Source organism: Fulmarus glacialis, unplaced genomic scaffold (assembly GCF_000690835.1).
Source record: "Fulmarus glacialis isolate BGI_N327 unplaced genomic scaffold, ASM69083v1 scaffold1766, whole genome shotgun sequence".
In the NCBI taxonomy this organism is placed as follows: Eukaryota; Metazoa; Chordata; class Aves; order Procellariiformes; family Procellariidae; genus Fulmarus; species Fulmarus glacialis.
Window position 1 is genome coordinate 37,189 of NW_009217294.1, and position 18,185 is coordinate 55,373.

General features: G+C 42.2%; 1 protein-coding gene across 2 annotated transcripts in view; it reads left to right on the forward strand.

The window, feature by feature from the left end:
* The window catches only part of PHACTR1 (phosphatase and actin regulator 1), a 73,180-nt gene that overhangs the window by 8,450 nt on the left and 46,545 nt on the right, over positions 1-18,185 (forward strand). The window contains exons 3-5 of one of the 2 annotated variants that reach the window (XM_009579598.1): positions 2-208; positions 10,507-10,837; positions 11,638-11,640. In XM_009579598.1, coding sequence (XP_009577893.1) covers positions 2-208; positions 10,507-10,837; positions 11,638-11,640 — 541 coding nt within the window. The remainder of the gene's footprint in view (position 1; positions 209-10,506; positions 10,838-11,637; positions 11,641-18,185) is intronic. The other variant, XM_009579599.1, reaches the window with a different exon arrangement.

An 18,185-nucleotide genomic window follows, 5' to 3' on the forward strand; every position in this document is an offset into this window, starting at 1 on the left:
GTGTCTGAAGAGAGCCCCACATCCAATGAATCCGGCGTCCTCCTGTCCCAAGATCCTACAGCTAAGCCAGTCCTGCTACTTCCCCCCAAAAAATCTGCCGCTTTCCCTGGAGACCATGAGGACACCCCAGTGAAACAGTTGTCCCTCCTCAAACAGCCCCCTGCCCTGCCTCCTAAACCTATTGCCAGGATTGCCAGCCACTTAACTGGTAAGTAGGTGTTCCTGGACTCTCAGCACCACCGTTTCCCTTATCAGAAAAACCTGCCCGTACAGCAAGGTTCTCAGTGTCCTTCCTCCTTCTGTAACGCTGTTTGCATATGTTGTTGTGTGTACTGGTAATGTATCTGTGTTGTACCTAGGGCAGGGATCAGGAAGCATTTTCAGGCTGTAACTTCATCAACGTTGCGTCAGGGCACTTCCCCTCTCACCTGTAATTACCTAAGACCGCCGCTGCGTTTCCTAACCCTCCTCACTCTTATTCATCAAGACTTAACCATCACCACAAAAATTGCAGGATGTGCTTTGATGGGAAAGGAAGTATCAGGAAAATTCTAGCATATCTTTAAATGCCTTTAATGAGAAAAGGGGTGAGGGTTGAGGGGAGAGGGAGAGTTTTGCTTTCTCCTTTTGCCCTTTGTTGCTTCTCCCCTGAACTGCCATCTGGGCAGGTCCCCCTGCACCCACCCTGAATCTTTCCATGTGTTTGTCTTTTACTTGCCCCCCTGATCCTTACACAGGCCATTCTGTCCCACGGCTTCTTGCCATTTTGCTTCCCTGCTCACACTGCCTGCCTAACTGCTCTCCCTTTCCACCCCTGCTCTGACTGCTCCCCTCCGACTGGGGAGTCCTGATGATGATGGGCAGCTCCAGTTCCCAATGACCAGGATTTTGGCGTCCTGCAGTCTATGCTGCAGTTTATCTCTCACTGCACAGCAGCTAGCAACGGTAGACAATACAGGCTCCTTTTTTGTGTTTCAGATGTTTTCACAAGTGTCCAGGCTCTTTGCGATTCAAAGCTCTAGGTACATGTGGAAGGAGGATTGATGGGTCCCCTCTCTCCAGTCTCTCATTTAGACCACCGAAGCAGGGGATGGCTACATTTACACAGACCAAAAAAGGTTCCCTAAATGCTTGCCTGCACCTTTTGAACAGTCTGCTCATAATTGCAGCTGCTGGCCAGGAGGCAGCACCTCAAAATCCTGAGTTCAAGACGAAGTGTGGTGCATCTCTGTACTGGGGCAACTACTGATCTTCTCACTGGGTTGATCTTCTTGTGTTAATGCTGCCCTGATCTTTTCAGGGCTGATGTGAGAAATGCTCAGCCCACATTAATACATTCTAGATGTTTTTTTTTTCCCTGAAGGTTAATGCCCGTTTTATTTGGGTTAAGATATATATCAGGGAAGAGCTCATTAGGAAAGAGCATGTTCTGTTTTTCTCTCATATCTCTACGTAGTCTCTTCATGTTTCTGTTTGGATGACCACACATTTTTGTTCTGTATAGTTTTGTTCATTTTATGTGAAATATCTTTACTTTTATTGCCTGCCAAAATCTACACATAATAGTTAACATTTTGCCTTATACTACAAACTGAATGGGCAGTTCTGCAGCCTGCAAAGCCAGGCAGCAGTATTAATGGCTTCAGGTGAGGACAAAACCAGCTTCCTATGATCTCCCATAACACTCTGTCCCAATTACAAGAAGCTGCTCAGAAATGAGGCCAACATGGAAGAAATAAAAAAATAAGAATAGCGTAGGAAAAAACTCAGGTACTAAATGTCCTTCATTCATAAGCGTTTCTTTGTAAGAGGTAGCAGAAGAATCAAAGGATGAGGGCTTCTGGTGTCGGGTTTTTTGCAGCTGGAAATTTTTTGTGAAGTAGAATCAGGCTCAAGCTATCAGCATAAGTCAATTGCTTGATGGTGACGACTTTCCAATGAAAGTGAAACAGAACTGTGACTTCTCTTACTTTGTGGTGGCCTTTAGTGGTCTTTCATCCAGTCCTAAATAAACTCTTGTATGTGCATATAGACAGACTCTTGTATGTGCATATACAGAACCCTCAGATAAAAGGAACAGAGATTCAGATTTAGTCATAGGGCCCTAATTTAATTGACAGTTATTTCTGGTGGAACTGAAAGACTCATTTATACATACCTTATAAATAAAAGTATTAAACTTATTCTTAAGGGTCCAAAGGGTGGTCTAAAGGATATATGTGGTGTTCAGTGCCTTGTGTTCTCCACTGGTAATTATTTTAGCCATGTATATCTTTGGAAATGAGCAGTCAATCCTAATGAAGCACCCTTATCAGTGAGAAGCAGAATTAATGCTATTCTTTTACTAATTACTCCAGAGACATCCTCAGCTTGTGTGTGAGAAAACAAGTAAAATCTGAATTCTGGCGTTCGAGGTGAAGAGTTTTCTATTCTTGTTGCATACCCATTTTTCTACTGAAGATTTTCTGAGAAGGTTGAAGGACAAATTAAGACATACTGGGCTTGGCTAATGGAGAGTGACAGTGGTTTAATGGTCTGGTAGCTCTGTTCAAGAAGACTGTGAGGGGAGATGTGATCTCGTGAAGGGTTCAGGTACACATCTGAAAATGCAGAAGCGCCTCTTAACTTCTGTCTTAAGATAGATATATATATGTATATGTATGTGTACATATGTATATGTATTTAATAGAAACATGTTTTATACAAACGTATATTATAATATCACTACAGGAGTGGTCAGCAGCAAAATCAAAAAAAAGGAGAAATATTTTAAATACAAAACTTGAGGAAAGAAAAGCTTCCTTTGAGTCTGACCACCTTCTTGCTGTGAACTTATCCCAAAGTTCTTTAATAAATGCATGAAGACTGACTTGCAGGGTTTGGCAAAGGACTTAATGCAGGTTTTGGAAATGGAAAAGAAACATTCCTCACTTCTGAAAGCATTTGTGAACCATCTCAAACATTTATCTGCCTGTGCCAAGGCAAAGATTGGCCTTTCCCTCAGTGAGAAATACACATAGAAGAGCAGGCCTAAAATAAACATGTAAGAGCACATTTAATTTTGGGGAGAATGAAAAGAAAAAAATGCGTTTTAAAAGGTGACAGGAAGAGGGAATTGCCTCTAGCAAATATAAATCACACAACCTAGGCATGCTTCTTCTCAAGACTGAGGTATACTGTGGGGACAGGACAGTGCAGGAACAGGGACAAAGCCAAGAGCACTCTGCAGAGCAGCCACTGGGAGTGGTGCCACCGCCGCTGCAGAAGATGCTCTGTGCTTTGCCTCACGCCGTCTCCTATGCTCTTGATGATGCTACCTCCACAGGGAACGTGCCTATCGCAGCACAGGGCGTGGAAGTGCCCACGCAGCCCTAGAACACAGGCAACCCTAGGAGAAAAACATGATCCTGAACTGTTTAGATACTGTTGTTTCACTGCTCTGCATTTCCTGTTGGCCAGTCACCTCCTGGTGAGCCTTCTACTGGTTTTCAGATGTGATTATTATTAGACAACATTCACGGACAGAATTTTTTTCATCATTTTAATTCTCCAATATCCACATGCAGAACCCAGGCATTTAGGACAACACTTGCAACCCCCGTGGTTGAAAATGTAGGAGGAGCTGAAATAATCACCTGGGACCAAATTTAATTGGACTTCTGGGGTAAAGTCCCCAGATTATCATAAAATCTTTAATGGCCAAAAGTGACAAGAAGACTGGCCATATCTGATTTGATAGACAACATACTCCAGTGGTGTAAAGCTCCTTTTGATCTTGATTCATTAAGCTATTACTCTTCACCAGCACAGATGATGTTTTCTGAAATTAATTAGATATTTTCCATTCAAACAACTGAATCACCAGTAACCCATAAAGTCCCCTGAAACATCAGAGAACAAAATATATGCCACTAAGCTGGAATTTCAGCAACACTTGAGTGTATTTGAGCCCAAATTTAGCCTAATATTACAGTAGGGTGTAGCCTGGGTCGTATCTGGCCACTCAGCTATTGTATTTAAGCTTTGAAAAACCTTTTGCATTCTCTCGCTTTCTTCATTCAAGATTTTGAGGAGAGGCATAGCACGTTTTTAGTTCTGAGATTGTGCTTTCTAGTTATGTCTTTGTAGAGTAAGAACTAATTCATAATTAGAGGCAAACATTTAACAGGGTAGGAAATGTTACAAGTCCCCAAAAGTTACTTCTGATAATGCAGACAAGCCAAGGATGAGGTTTGAGAACATTTGCCTGGTGTCCTGCTGCATTGCCACAACGCAGCTGTTTGTTAGTTACAGCATTATAAAAGTATTTACAACTACAATTTATCCAATAAATATTCTCTGCAGTATTTTATAACGCAACAGTCACATGTGTCTCAGAAGGCTCCTCTGTAGATGAACCCAAGATTATCCACAAGCTTCCTCCTCTGTGACATTACTTCCTGCTGCCTGCTCTGGCAGGCTACATTCATGAAGACAGGTTACAGTCACGTGGGGGCAATGGACAATTCTCTTTTCACTGTGTGCTTGAGGGAGAAGCAGCAGAGCGAAAGCAGCTCTCCTTCACCAGCACGCCCAGTCTCTCGGGAAACTGGACCCTGATGCAGTTGTTCTCTTCACACTTTCTCTGCCTGCTGCTACCTGGAGGGGAGTACCTAGCACGTATAGGCAGCAGGAAATCTTCTCGTCTTTGAAGCCTTCAAGGCTCTGCATGGGAATTCATGCAGACCTGTACTTTTCAACCTTTAGGCTAAGCATGCTTTGCATGTGTTCTCCAAATTCAACTTGAACCTTGGATGCGTACATGGTGCAGAAGAACAGCAAAGAATTTCAGTCTCAAATCTTCCCTGAAGACATGGCTGCAGATCTTGCTGTAGTCAGCAGGAGATGCATGGCAGATCTTTCAGAACAGTTTTTAACTTGTCTTTATGAATCTGCTCAAAAAACTCATTGAAAGAGGAGAAGAGACTCCCACTGTTCAGACACAAGTGATTCCCAGAGAGAAGACCTGAAAAAGTAAAAGCTACTTGTCCAAATGCTACCAGCAATTATCAGGCACATCACCTTGTTTCCACTATGGAGCTCACTCAACAGGCCACGCTGGGTTTTGCATATTTTTTTTGCACATTGCAGAATTAATTACTTGGATGGAATTTAAAGAGTAACTCGTTAACTTTATGATGAGTTGTATTACTTGTAGTTGTATGTAGTACAGCAAAGGTCATAGTATAAGGTCGTTCAGGTGCGAAGGAACCTCAGCAAGTCTCTAGTCCAACCTGCTGCTCAAAGCAGGGCCAGCTGCGGGATCAGACCAGGTTACTCAGGGCTTTGTCCAGCCGGGTCTTGAAAACCTCAAAGGATGCCAACTGTACAACCTGTCTAGGCAAACCTGTTCCACCGTTTGGCTCTTCTCATGGGGGAAAATGTCTTCCTTATAGTCCAATCCAGAACCTCTCTTATCTCCTCCTCCCACCACGTACAACTGTGAAGAGCCTGGCTCCACCTTACTGATAACCTCCTCATAGGTAGGGCTGCTGTTAGGTTCCCCCTTGCAGGCTATCTTTTCTCCAAGCTGAACAAGCCCCGGTCCCTCAGCTTCTCCTCACAGGTCAGGTTCTCCAGCCCTCAACTGTCATGGTGGCCCTCTACTCAACTCATTCTAGGTTTTTGATGTCTTTCCTGGGGGGCCCAAAGCTTGACACGGTAATGTAGATCTAGTCCAAGGAGTGTTGAATAGAACAGGAATAATCCCTTGATCTCCTGGCTGTGCTTCTACTCCTACAACCCAGGAGGCTGTTGGTCTTCTTTGCTGTCGGGGTACAATGCTGGCTCCTGTTTGGCATCACAAGGAGTCGAGAAAGAGCTTTTCTCCCACTGGCAGGATAGCAAACATAGCCAGCTCTGCCACAAGCCCGGGATTCCCAGGCGTGCCTTCTTACTCCACGCAGTAGTTGTGCTGGGGGAGGATTTGAGGATTTTAATGAGCTTTTCTAGCAGCCCTGCTGGAGCAATATTTGCTGCCATACAGCCAGAACTTCCTAGCACTCTGTCTGCAACAGGTGTATCTGCAACATGTGCTGACCAACTCTCCAGCCATGTTCAGTCGCTAGGAATCATCAGATTTAGTGTAGTTAGTGTACCAGCTTCAGTGTGCCGCAAACACATCAGAAGAACCATACATGGGCAGACCTTCTGAGCAGCGAATAAAAGTACATTTATCTGTCTCCTGAAAAACCCAAGAGGAAATGCAGCAAATGTAGGTATTAGCAAAATTATTTATATGGAAGGGGTAAGGGCTAACCTGTTTGTCATGGGTCTGATGTGCAGCAAGTCTTGTGTCATCCACAGCTGTCTTTTAAGTAATTCATTGTGATCAGCAGTGGGAAGATTTCTATGTCTAACATCTCTTTCACCAATTCTGGCACAATTATTACTTAACCATGCACCCTGCTGGGAACCAACATCTTGCAAAATTGCTCATTATTCTCTTGAGCATGAAGAACCTCAGCCAAAAGAGATTAATCAGACTTGCACACCTGGCTTCACACAGTTTGCTTCTCTTCTGTCACATGAGTGCTTTGTGCAATGATTTAGGACTCTGGTAATATTGCACTGAGAAGACACTTATCACAGATTCCTTGTTCATATTTCCACTGTCCAGCTTCTTATTCATCTACAGATGTCCATGTCTGATGGCTATTCCATGCTGAAGACAATAACTGTTCATACATCACATACATTGTGAAATTAAAAAAAAAAACAGAGGAAAGAACTGTAAAATGCAGTCATTTCGCTCTTACACGCAGGGACAAGTTGTTCTCTCGTTTGCTCCAGATGTTGGTAGTGCAGTTTCCAACAGCATGCCTGGAGCCCATGGATTTGAGCAAGGCCCCATTTGTTCAGCACGCTCACTGATCTGACCACACAGTAAAGCTTGCAGTACAAGGTCTCCATTACTGATGTCGGTGAAGATATACTGATACTTTTCCAAGCGAGTGGATCGAACTCTCCTCCCATTGCAGTTGTTCTCCTTTTAGCCATTTTTTTTTTTAACAGACAAGTAGAATTCTCCTGAAGGTGAAGGGCAGACAAGTAGAATTAATGCCTTTGGTTCAATTTCAAGGCTCTATTGAGGTATTAGGGCCATATTCAGACAGGCTCAAGAACTTGGGTGAAACACAGTCAGTCTGAATAAAGCCTTATGTTAAAAATAATGGACAAGATTTTTGGCAGGTGTCCAGTGGAGTCAGCACTGATCTGCAACAGTTGATGCCACTGAAAATATGTTGATGTGAAGGATGTGAAGGATTTCTTTAAATTTAAGTGGAAACTAAAGGTCCATACCTTTGTTGTGAAGAGTGGAAACCAGAGTATGCACATCTGATTCATGATGGAGTATGTGGTTAGTCAGGATGATAAAGCTAGACTTGTTCTCCTATGCAACTCCAAAGCTGCAGTGCCTCTGTCACAACTGTACTAGATGAATGCTTGCATGAGAAAGGAAAAGAAATTTTCCCTATATTTTAGAAGAAAGATGGAAGGATTCCTGTTTGCTTTATACCTGAACCATTTGGCATGTTATACTCACTCCCAGCATACAATATTGCTCTAATCTTCGGGATCACAGAAGGCAGCAAACCCAGTTGATAATTCCAGTTATTCTTTTATCAGAAGCAAGAGATGCCTGCAGTTGGGATCTGAATTCACCATTAAGGATGACTTCCCTGCCTCATACACAGGGCCGTGGTGCATCCAGGCACAGGCACTGTCAGATGAAGACGTTAATTGAGATACAGCAGAAGAGGATCTAAAACCAACAGTCAAACCTGCACTTTTCAAAATGGAAGTGCGGATCTCAGTGTAGTCTTTGTAATTCAGGACCAGCTCTAGAAGTGAAATGGCAAGGAGCACAAATGTATGAAAACACTTTGTTACTACAAATCCCATAGGAGCCTTATTCTCAGGGCTCTATACAGTTTACTCTTTACTCTTTCTGTTATTTATCTTTTGTTGAAGATGGTGTGTTCTTTTATGCAGGATACAAAGAGGAAATATAAACAGATAACATGTATGTAAGAAAAACACAGTAACTTGGAGACCTTCCTGTGCTTGAATAGAAAATCCTGAAAGTATTTTTTTTCTACTGTGTAGAAGACAATCTGCTTTAGAGGAGAGGGCAGTGCCCTGTGGTTTGGCAATCCCATGAGTTAGATTTCAGCCTTGGTGGAGCCATTAGAAGAATTTTTGCCTTCAAGAGACATGTCAAGTGGATATGATATTGCATTGAAAGCTGAAAGACTTGAGTTCTATTCTCTGTAACTCTCCCACTCTGCAATATGGAAAGACCACTTTCTCTCCATGCCTCTATTTCATCTTTGCGCACCCTTTGCCTCTCCTGTGTCTTTAGCCTATAAGCCCTTTGAAGAAAGGGAAGACTTGCTGTCGGTGTGTTGTTCCTAGCATAGTAAAAACACTAGTATCAAGTGGATACTGTGGATGCAGTGAAGCTATGATGACTAGCACTAAAAAAAGTCTAATGTCATATCTGAGCTTGGCTCCATGCATGGTCTTTTTCCACATTACTGTCCTTAATCATTTTCAGGAAGTGCTTGGAAGTCCTAGTATCAACCTTGTGCACCCTGGCTAGTAGATACGGATACTAATACAGGCAATACCCAGGATAGGCCAGGAGGGAGGAAGGAATAAATGGGGCAAGGAGAAGGATAGTTAATGCTAAGAAGAACCATCTGGAAAAGGACTTTAGAAATCTGATAGCGCTCAGGAGGGTGATGACCTTTGAAACCTGGAGGGCAACATCTTACTCCCAAGCTTTCTCAGGTCAAAAGAAGATTCTAGCCCTTCAGTTCCTTTACCATGTTACAGCAAGAAGAGTGACTGAAGCAACAAGAGGCCAAAGAGCATGCAAGCCTTGCCCACTGTTGTGGTTTAACCTGGCAGGCAGCCAAATACCACGCAGCCACTCACTCACTCCCCTCCCCCCCAGTGGGACGGGGAGAGAATCGGAAGGGTAAGAGTGAGAAAAACTCGTGGGTTGAGATAAAGACAGTTTAATAGAACAGAAAAGGGAAAATAATAATGATAATGATAAAATATACAAAATAAGTGATGCACAGTGCAATTGCTCACCACCCGCGCTGACCGATAACCAGGTAGCGATCGGTACTTCCTGGACCACGCCTACCATTCATATACTGAGCATGACATCACATGGTATGGAATACCCCATTAGCCAGCTGGGCTGGCTGTCCTGATTATATTCCCTCCCATCTTGTGTACCTAGCTCAGTCAGTAGGCATGGGAGCTGTCCTTGGACTAGGAGGGCACTTAGCAACAACTGAAAACATCAGTGTGTTATCAACATTCTCCTCATACTAAATCCAAAACACAGCACTAGCAAGAAATTTAACCCTATCCCAGCCGAAACCAGGATACCCACAGAGCTGCATTGCAGAGCCAAATGTCTGTGGTGTTCCAGTCTGGAAAGGGCCTGGCCTTCCTCCTAAACACAAACTCACAGTTGCAGCTTACAGCATATATATTTGCTCTCATTTTTGCTCTTAGCATATGTGGTGGCTATTCCCCACACTCATCTTGGGAACTACAAGCCCTCCCATTAACTTCTTTTCCCTTCTGAAAACTTTTGACAGTGCAACTCCAAAAATCTCCATCCTGCAGTTGAGTCCTGGCAGAGAGATTTGCTTGTGGACCTTTCATTGATTTCCCATGGAAGTCAGGAGAGTCTTTGCCTGGCAGGTCAACTGTGTGATTCAAGGAACATGCCTAGAGTTAAAAAGGTTAAAATTCAATGCATGAGTCCAGAGAAAAGTGCCTGCCAAGTCTTCTGTAAAAGAATACGTTAATCCTAACAATGTTCAGCCCTTTATCATTGTCTCCTCCTGTACCCTTTGTTTTTCCAGACCACTCCTGTTTAGTATTCAAATCCTATTCCTTTTCTCTCTTGCCCTGTAATGTAATTTTTAACACCAGATTTTTGCACATTGCAAAGCTGTAAGAAATGTGACTTGTAGTAATTCCACTGCAGTGGCTGAGAAGGATCAGGAGCCCCTGAGCTTTTGCTCCAGGGTGAGTCATCCTGTACCTTCAGATACCAAATTGCTCTTCCCCTCTTTGCGTGCCTGCTGAGCAGGAGGCATCGCGATTACCTCACAGGGCTGTTTTGGAGGATTAGGGCTTTAAAGCGTCAAAGTGTGCCACGAGCCTTGTTAAGCGTTGCTTAACGTGTTTATTAAGGGGCATGCGCCGCCCTGGGCTGTTTTTTGTGAGACTCGGAAGTGCTGCAAAACAATAGTATTTTTTCCAAAGATGATGCTGAGTGCACACTATGCAGAGTTGTCTGTCGCAGCAGGGAAGGGGTGCACACTCCCATGTTACTAGCAACCTCAGTACCTGCTCGCCCAGGCAGATACTCTGATCTCCATCTTACTGACGTGAAAATTAACACCAGGGCCTCTCTTTCTTCTGTTTTAGATCCTGGCGCTCCTGTGAAACTGCCTTGTATGCCAGTTAAACTGTCACCTCCACTACCTCCAAAGAAAGTCATGATTTGCATGCCTTTAGGGGGGCCAGACCTCTCTCTCTCATCCTATTCCACGCAGAAGAGCTCCCAGCAGCCTTTGACCCAGCACCATCACACTGTCCTGCCATCCCAGTTAGCAGCTCACCAGCACCAGCTCCAGTACGGCAGCCACAGCCAGCACCTGCCTTCTGGGTCCAGCACATTGCCTATTCACCCTTCAGGGTGCCGGATGATAGAGGAACTGAACAAAACGCTAGCCATGACCATGCAAAGGCTAGAAAGGTAATGGATCAACTTCTAAAATTACATATTGATGTGCACTGTTTCCTGCTAACCTCGGTATGAATATCACCACTTGAGTTATGTTGATAGTACTTGAATGAGGCCTCTCCTCTGGGGGTCTAACAACTTCAGGGCAGTCATTGCTGGAGAAACAGAGATGGGGAAAGAGCCTTTCTTGACTGGTTTGACAAGTTTGTGGCAGAAAGGGGAAAAAGACCAAATTTCCTGAATCCCGTTGTCATGTTCAAGGAACTAGATAATACAGCCAGTGGAGAAGATGTTAATAGGACATGCCTGGCTTGCAATGTATACTGCAGAGTGTATAACTGCAAAGCTCTGGTTTATGGCAGATTGCCAAAAAGAAAGGAGAGGAAGTAGAAGATTCAAAAAAAAAGCAATAAAAACCAAATATGCCACTCAACCAGGGCATCAGATTAGTATTACCAGTTAGCTCAAAACAACCTATGAGGACTTCCTACAAGTCACTCGGTGGGGTTTTAATATGCTATTTCAATTAATTTAAATTAAGTTATACATTTGATCTTAAAATAAGTATTTAACCCATTCCACAGCAGCTACCTTCTTAGCCATATGCATCTGGAGGAAGGTTGTACATTTGGTCAGGAGACTCTTACCCACCTTGGGGCTGTTTTCTATTACTGTCACTTGCGGGTATCTCTGAACACTGCTTCAAATAGGCTGAGTAAGTGAAACATGTTGTATAAATGCAAGCTGTCCTCATAGACTGCAAAATCAGTAAGCTTTGGAAAATCTATTTCATCTTGTAGAGGAAAATTGAGCAAGTCCCAGAATAGGGAAGGTAGTCCAAAAAATGGCATGTTCTATTTAGTACCAAGGGCAGCTTTGTAGCCAGCTTGTTCTAGGAGCATCAGATAATCCTTCTCTTAGACAGGAAGTGAAAATACTTGGTCTAACAGACCTAATGATTTGCCCCAATACCTCTTTGTGATAATGTTACCTTCATTATAGTTCATAGTTAAAAAGAATTGGATTGGGGATGGCAGATTCTCCTTACTGCATGAAAAACAGTCAGGGGACCAGAGGCTGTCCCACACTGCCAGCTTATTTTAGTACCAGGATAGCGAGACCTCTGTGGTTATAGCAGGGGGGGATGATGTTTCTGCAGCACGGGGGAAATCTCTGCTGGGAGAAAACTGTTAGGGCTGCAAGGGAGGTTCCTCCTCCCATCAGTAAAAGGGCTGTAGTGGTAGGACTGGAAGAAGCATCCACATTCCCTCTTGTGCCCAGTGACTACCCAGTTACCTCTCACATTGCCGGCAGCGCTGGTCAGATGCATCTGCATGACCCCAAAGCTTGGTGCATCGAGCGCAGAGGGTAGCTGGTGTCTCCCAAAGGCTCCTTTGGGGCTGCACTGCCCATGCCGTCCCCAGCATAGGTCAGATGTCTTACTGTCTGGCTCACACTGCGTGCAGAAGGCACTTTGTTATCCTGAGCCCAGTGACATCTCTCAGAGTATGACTTCATTGTGGCATCTGTTGCCCCACAGCAATGAATGCTCCGATTTCTAGGCATCCATCATGTTTATGTCTACAAATACGTTTAACTGATTTAAAGAAGGTGATGCTATTTGGTTTTAGCTATTAATTTGAAGCTGAAGGTCGTCTGCTTGTTAAAAACTGAATAAGCAAGGATTCATTTCCGGGTATGAAGCAATTGCCTCCCTTTGGAGAAGAAAATAAGAAAAGGTTGTGGCACTGATATTTCACATTTTAAGTGAAAATGAATCCTAGTTCATGATATTGCAGACAGTTGATTTTTCATGGCCTTTTTGTGTTGATTAACTATTATTTCAATCATGAAATGAAGTATTGAGTACTTCAGTTATTCTCCTAGTCAAAACAAATCAGTAATGTTTGCATTCACAAGAGAGAAAATAGGTGATGACTGTTTCCTCTGCAACAGCGGTTGTTATTTTCATAAAAGGGTCTGTGGAGCTGACACTTGCTGTTAAATTCTTAAATTGCTTTTTCATGCCACATTGTGATCTTAGTAAATTTGCTAGCTTTTCTTGAAAATTTGTGCAGATTTTTAAAATATATGTTTTTAACTTGGGAGAGGATTATCTGCACCAAATGCTGCTGTTTTCTAGTATTTTTGACAGTAGTTCTTTTCCCATAATTGCATAAAATCTGGATTAAAACCCAGCGGAAATCATACGACAGCATTTGTCATTGGACACTTCAGCCCAGAAGTCTTGAGGGCTTTTTAAAACTGCACAGATCCTAGATCTGCTTTCCTCTATTTAAAAATTGGTAGTGTGCTCACATCTGTTGCACGCATAGGATATGCAGTGGGATCCTGAGCTTTACTGTTCCTTCCAAGATAACATGCTACTGGGTCACTGTTGTTGGGTCAATAATCTTGAGGAGATGAGAGAGCCTGACAAGTCTCTGAGGCACCTTCTGGGGAATGCTAAGTTCATTGGCAGCATTTATTTTTGCTGATCTCAGTCTTTATCTTGAAACAATCCTAGAACATCATAGAATAATTGCCATAATGCTGCAGTAATAATGCTGCCAAGTCTGGTAATTTGGGGGATTATTTAGAGTAGTATTTTGTTTTTAATATGGGAGGATCATGTAGACAAGTGCAGATCAGTATTCTGCTCTAAATTTTGTCTTTTTTTCCCTTGAGGAGAATTTTTTTTTCCTTCCCTGTGTCTAGTTTCTTTGCTCCTACTGCAGTGGAAGCTCCTCAAGTTGGTTAAACTCCATTGATATTCACTGAATCCATAACCAGTTTGTATCAATTCCACATTTTGCCCAGTAAACTCTTCTTAGACCTCACAACTCTTCTCTCCGCCGGGACTGTGAGTGTGACGGGAACAAACAATGAAAGACTAAAACATCCCCTTCCTCTAGCAGTCTGGATTTTTTGCTTTCACAGATGAGGTCTCTGGAATTAGGATACTCTGAAGACTGATACTTGAAATCAGTGCTTTGCTAATGAGCCAGAAGCTTGCCAGAGAAAAATGAGCTGTCCCTCTGTACCGGCCTGGAAGCCAGAAGTTATTTTGCTGTCTTTGACCTTGAGAAAGCTACTGAGCTTCTCTACCTCTATTTTCCCCTCTGCAGGAGTGGTTGCATGTTACTGCCTCACCTAGATCTAGTGCATATTAATAAGTTAATGTCTTAAGGTACACTAAAAGCGTGTAATAGCTATTCAAGTCCCATTTGTTCTTATGACTTAAAATGGCAGTTAATTCCTGGATTTTTTTATTCAGTTTTATTACAGACATTATAGAGCATTAAGTTCATTTGCACACTTAACGCTTTTGATTGCAAACATTTTCTGGTACTCGTAACATCTATTCATAACCTATTCTCAGAAGGGCAATCTGTCCCTTATCATAGTATGACTATTATGACATGTCATTTGTGCTGCCAGTTTGCCTCTATTTTCCCTGATAAATTACCAGCTTTATGATAGATTAAGTTGAAACAGAGAAGAGTCTTATTTCCACGTAACCTTTTTTCTGCAACCTCTGTTGCCAGTTTGTGCCCTACTGCAAACGACTTTCCCCTTCAGCCCAAAGGGTATGTGTCAAGCATAAGTAAAACTCTAGATTCGGGCATCATTTTTTGCCATATCAGAATGCATTTTAAGAGTTGCTGAAAATCTGATAAGCCCTGCCACCAAAATCCGCAGAAGGTTTCATCCTCCTGGCTGAAATGAATTTGAGAAGAAAGACCGTGCCCAAAAGCCACGAACAGCAGCAAAAGAAGCTTTAGAAACTCTCTTGTGCCACTGGAATGTATCTTTAATTTTGACTTCGGGAGGCAGCTTCTTGATCTGAAATAGCCTTATTTTCTGCCTTGCCCTTATAGTTCTCAGTCTGTCTGGTAAAACGACAATTAATTTCAATTACTCTGTGGGCTCTTGTACACTAGCCGCTGAATCTAGGCCTCAGTTTGTTCAATGTATGTACTAAAGAGCTGGTAAGCAGCAATATCTCACTCCAGGCTAGAATTGCATCTGTGGCAGAGCAGTGAAAAATCGCTGTGTCCAAAAAGACAGTGTGTGAGACCAGTTCCTCTGGGACACCCAGTTCAGCTTCAGACTGGAGATTTATGAAATGAAATGCATTAGACATTCCTGCCAGTGTCTTGTAAATCTTATAAAATGTATTTGAGTCAGAAAACATTTATCTTCCATAAAACTTGTCAAGAGAATTGCTTTTTGTCTAAACTTCAGCATTGCCTAAGGATAGAAACACTTAATATTTATAGCTCTGTCTTCTCTCTGTCTCTCACACATATGCCTGTATTGTAGAAACGTATATAGAATGGTTTGAAGTTTTTTTCAGATTTTTGTTTTAACTGATAAGTACAGAAGAGTGTACTGTGGACCTGAAAATATGCTGATAAAAATGTAACTCTTTATTCCAAAATCAAAAAGCCTGGGATGACAGATGAGAAGCGTGCGGTTTTTTCCCACTAGATTTTACAGGAGGGATTTCACTTTTTTCTTTTTTGATTTTGTCTGTACCATGAGTCACTCACATGCTTAAATTCTGACTTTTCATTAAAATATTTTCTCACTAGAAACATTGTAAGCTATAATGGTGTAACTTTTTTGCTGTTTTGATCAGTAAAGATGATGCAACAGAAATTGCAAGTGCTTGTACTAGTCAGCTATGAATTATTCAAATCTATGTTAAGATATATTTATCTTCTTAAAACAAGTATTTGCTTAGCTGTAGCTTTGTTCTCTAATTGTGTTGCAAAACGTGAAGCTGATTTAAAATGGACTGTTTGAAACAATAGTGTGCTTTTTGGTAAATAATGCTAAAAAATTTTGTGGCATAGACCACCTGACCATGTGGGGTTTTTGCTAATGACCCAGAGGAATTTATACACAATGGAAATATCCAGTGACCTTGATTTGTCTTTCTTAAGTATACTGCAGTACTGCCTGTATTTCATAAGTGCTTTGCTTAGACAGCTGACTTAGTCAAAATGCTGTGGAAAAGGCTGATTTTAATCAAGAAGAACACAAAACACCAGGAAAAATGAGGGGCTTAAAATAGAAAGTAGTATTATCAAGAAAGTGGAAGATTCAGAAAAATTACAATGAGATGAGAAGCCGCCTATTTCTAGATCACTAGTTCAAATAAAGATCCTCTGTGGTAATTTGTAATCTTGTTGCCATCCGATACCTGCTTGGTAACCTAAATTGATATCTGCTGCCCTATGTGCATGCCCGTAAGGATGCATCTGTAACCTACATACATCCTTCACAGAACAGGGAAGCACCAAATGGTCCTGGATGCTGAACTACTTTTTGCTCCCTTCATTTGTGCTTCCAGAAGGGACTTAGTGAACTTGTACTTACTCGCTGTGTATGTATTGTTTTAAAATTAACTGAATGATCCAGTGGTTGTGTTCACCATTGGAAGTTTTTTATTTCTCTTTTTTTTTAGCAATGATAACAGAATTTCACAGCATTTTAGGTTCTCTTGGAAATTTAATTCCAGGTGTTTGAATTTCCTACCTTTCCTCTTAAAAAGAGTTACACAAAAAATACGTTACAGAGAAAACAGATTTTTAATATGAAATTCATAAAATTAAAATTATTAAAGCATATCAGTAAATTAAGTTAGTTGAAATTTTTTAAAGACTGTAATGCATTTATGTGTCGTTAGAAGAATTCATCTGATGAATTTTAAAACTACTTCTGGGTTAAAATTTTTTGGGTCAAACTTATTGAAGTCTAATAAAAAAATTCACAAGCCAGTTCTTCATGAATCTCTCTTACTTTGTGGTACAAAACATGGACTATCACTAAGAAAATGGAGTTCCTCTCTTTAAGGCATCCAGTAAAGCTATGCATCTCATTGTCTGCAATAGTAAATGTTGCAATTAACAAAATGATTTCTTTGAAGCCGAAGATAGTAACAGATGGTATGGTTTGCTCACAGGATCTGAAGCCTTTTCTTCTCCTTAATCCCTAAGCACATTGTGGACTAGCATTATATACCCAGAAGTACATTTTAAAAAGGCTTTCTGGGATGTTATCTGGCAGCCATTTAAGAGTCCATGTTAACTTTAGGGTTAGAAGAAAGAAATGTTTCAAGTTGACTCAGTAGAAAATCATTTAAAGAGAAGAATACAACATTTTTTCAAGATGCAGAATGCCTCTGATATTCTGAGCAGGCTAAAATATTCAAGGGAATTGAGGCTACTCAGCACTCGGTAAAGTCAGACCCAAATTTGTGTGCCGCAAGTGCAACCTGGCCAGTGCATCTGGTTTCACACCTATGTTCTTCTGGAAAGTAAAATGGAAGTTTGACATAAAGAGGGTGTCCAACAGGCAAATGTTCCCCACCTTGCATACAGCTGTTGCCTCAGCTGGGACTTAAGAGAGAGGGCAGTTTCTGCTGACTCACAAATAAACCTGAGCAACCATCAGTTTTGCCTGCCAGTCTCCCATTCTCATTTCACATTGGAAAAGCAACATGAGCTATTAGATAAAAATGGGCTGGGAAACCTGGTTCTGTTCCTGACTTTTCCTTTCACCTTTTGTTTGACTTTGATCTTCACCTCCTCGTGTTCCTGTTTCCCTACTTGTATTGGTATGTTCCTTGGTAAAGGGCTTTGAAATCAACACATAAACAGAGCTAGACAGTAGCAGTACTGACCACAGGTCTTAACCTAGCAAGCTGCAGGAAATGATCAATCACACTTTACGTGACAAAAGAAATATGATGTTAGCTCCAATTCAGATTGATCTCCAGCACCTGGCTGGAGTGAGGAGCCGGGGCGGGAGAAGGGACATCGTCACCGCAGCCCCCACAACATATAACTGTGCCATTAGCAAACAAACCTCCCAGGTTTTAGCTCCCTCCCTTGTCACTCTCACCAGCTCCCAAAGTCTCTTTTCTCCAAGCCCAGCTTGACATGCTAGGTCCCCTGCGCTTCAGAGTTGTGCCCTTGTGTTCCCCTCAAGTCAGTCAACATCTTCTTGCCCAAGGAGTGCAAGTCATGGTTTCCCTCTGCCTTTCTACAATCCTCCTCTACAATCTATACCTTTCCTTCCTCCCACTCTCTTACTCCACCTTTTGCATTCAGGTGAGACATTTTCTCCTTACTGCCTGCACGCCAGTGGAGAGGTCACACGGGCACCAGGCTGAAGACGTGCTTATCATCACTCTGAGTAGCTGGTGAAATTCTCACTAAGCCTTGAGACTGCGCTTGCCACAGATCTGTAATTCTCAGTCCTGGCTGCCAGTATTTCTGCCTGCATGCTGTCCTTCCTCTCCCTAACAACTGTTGTAGCTTAAATCTAATGTGTACTCCGTTTAAAC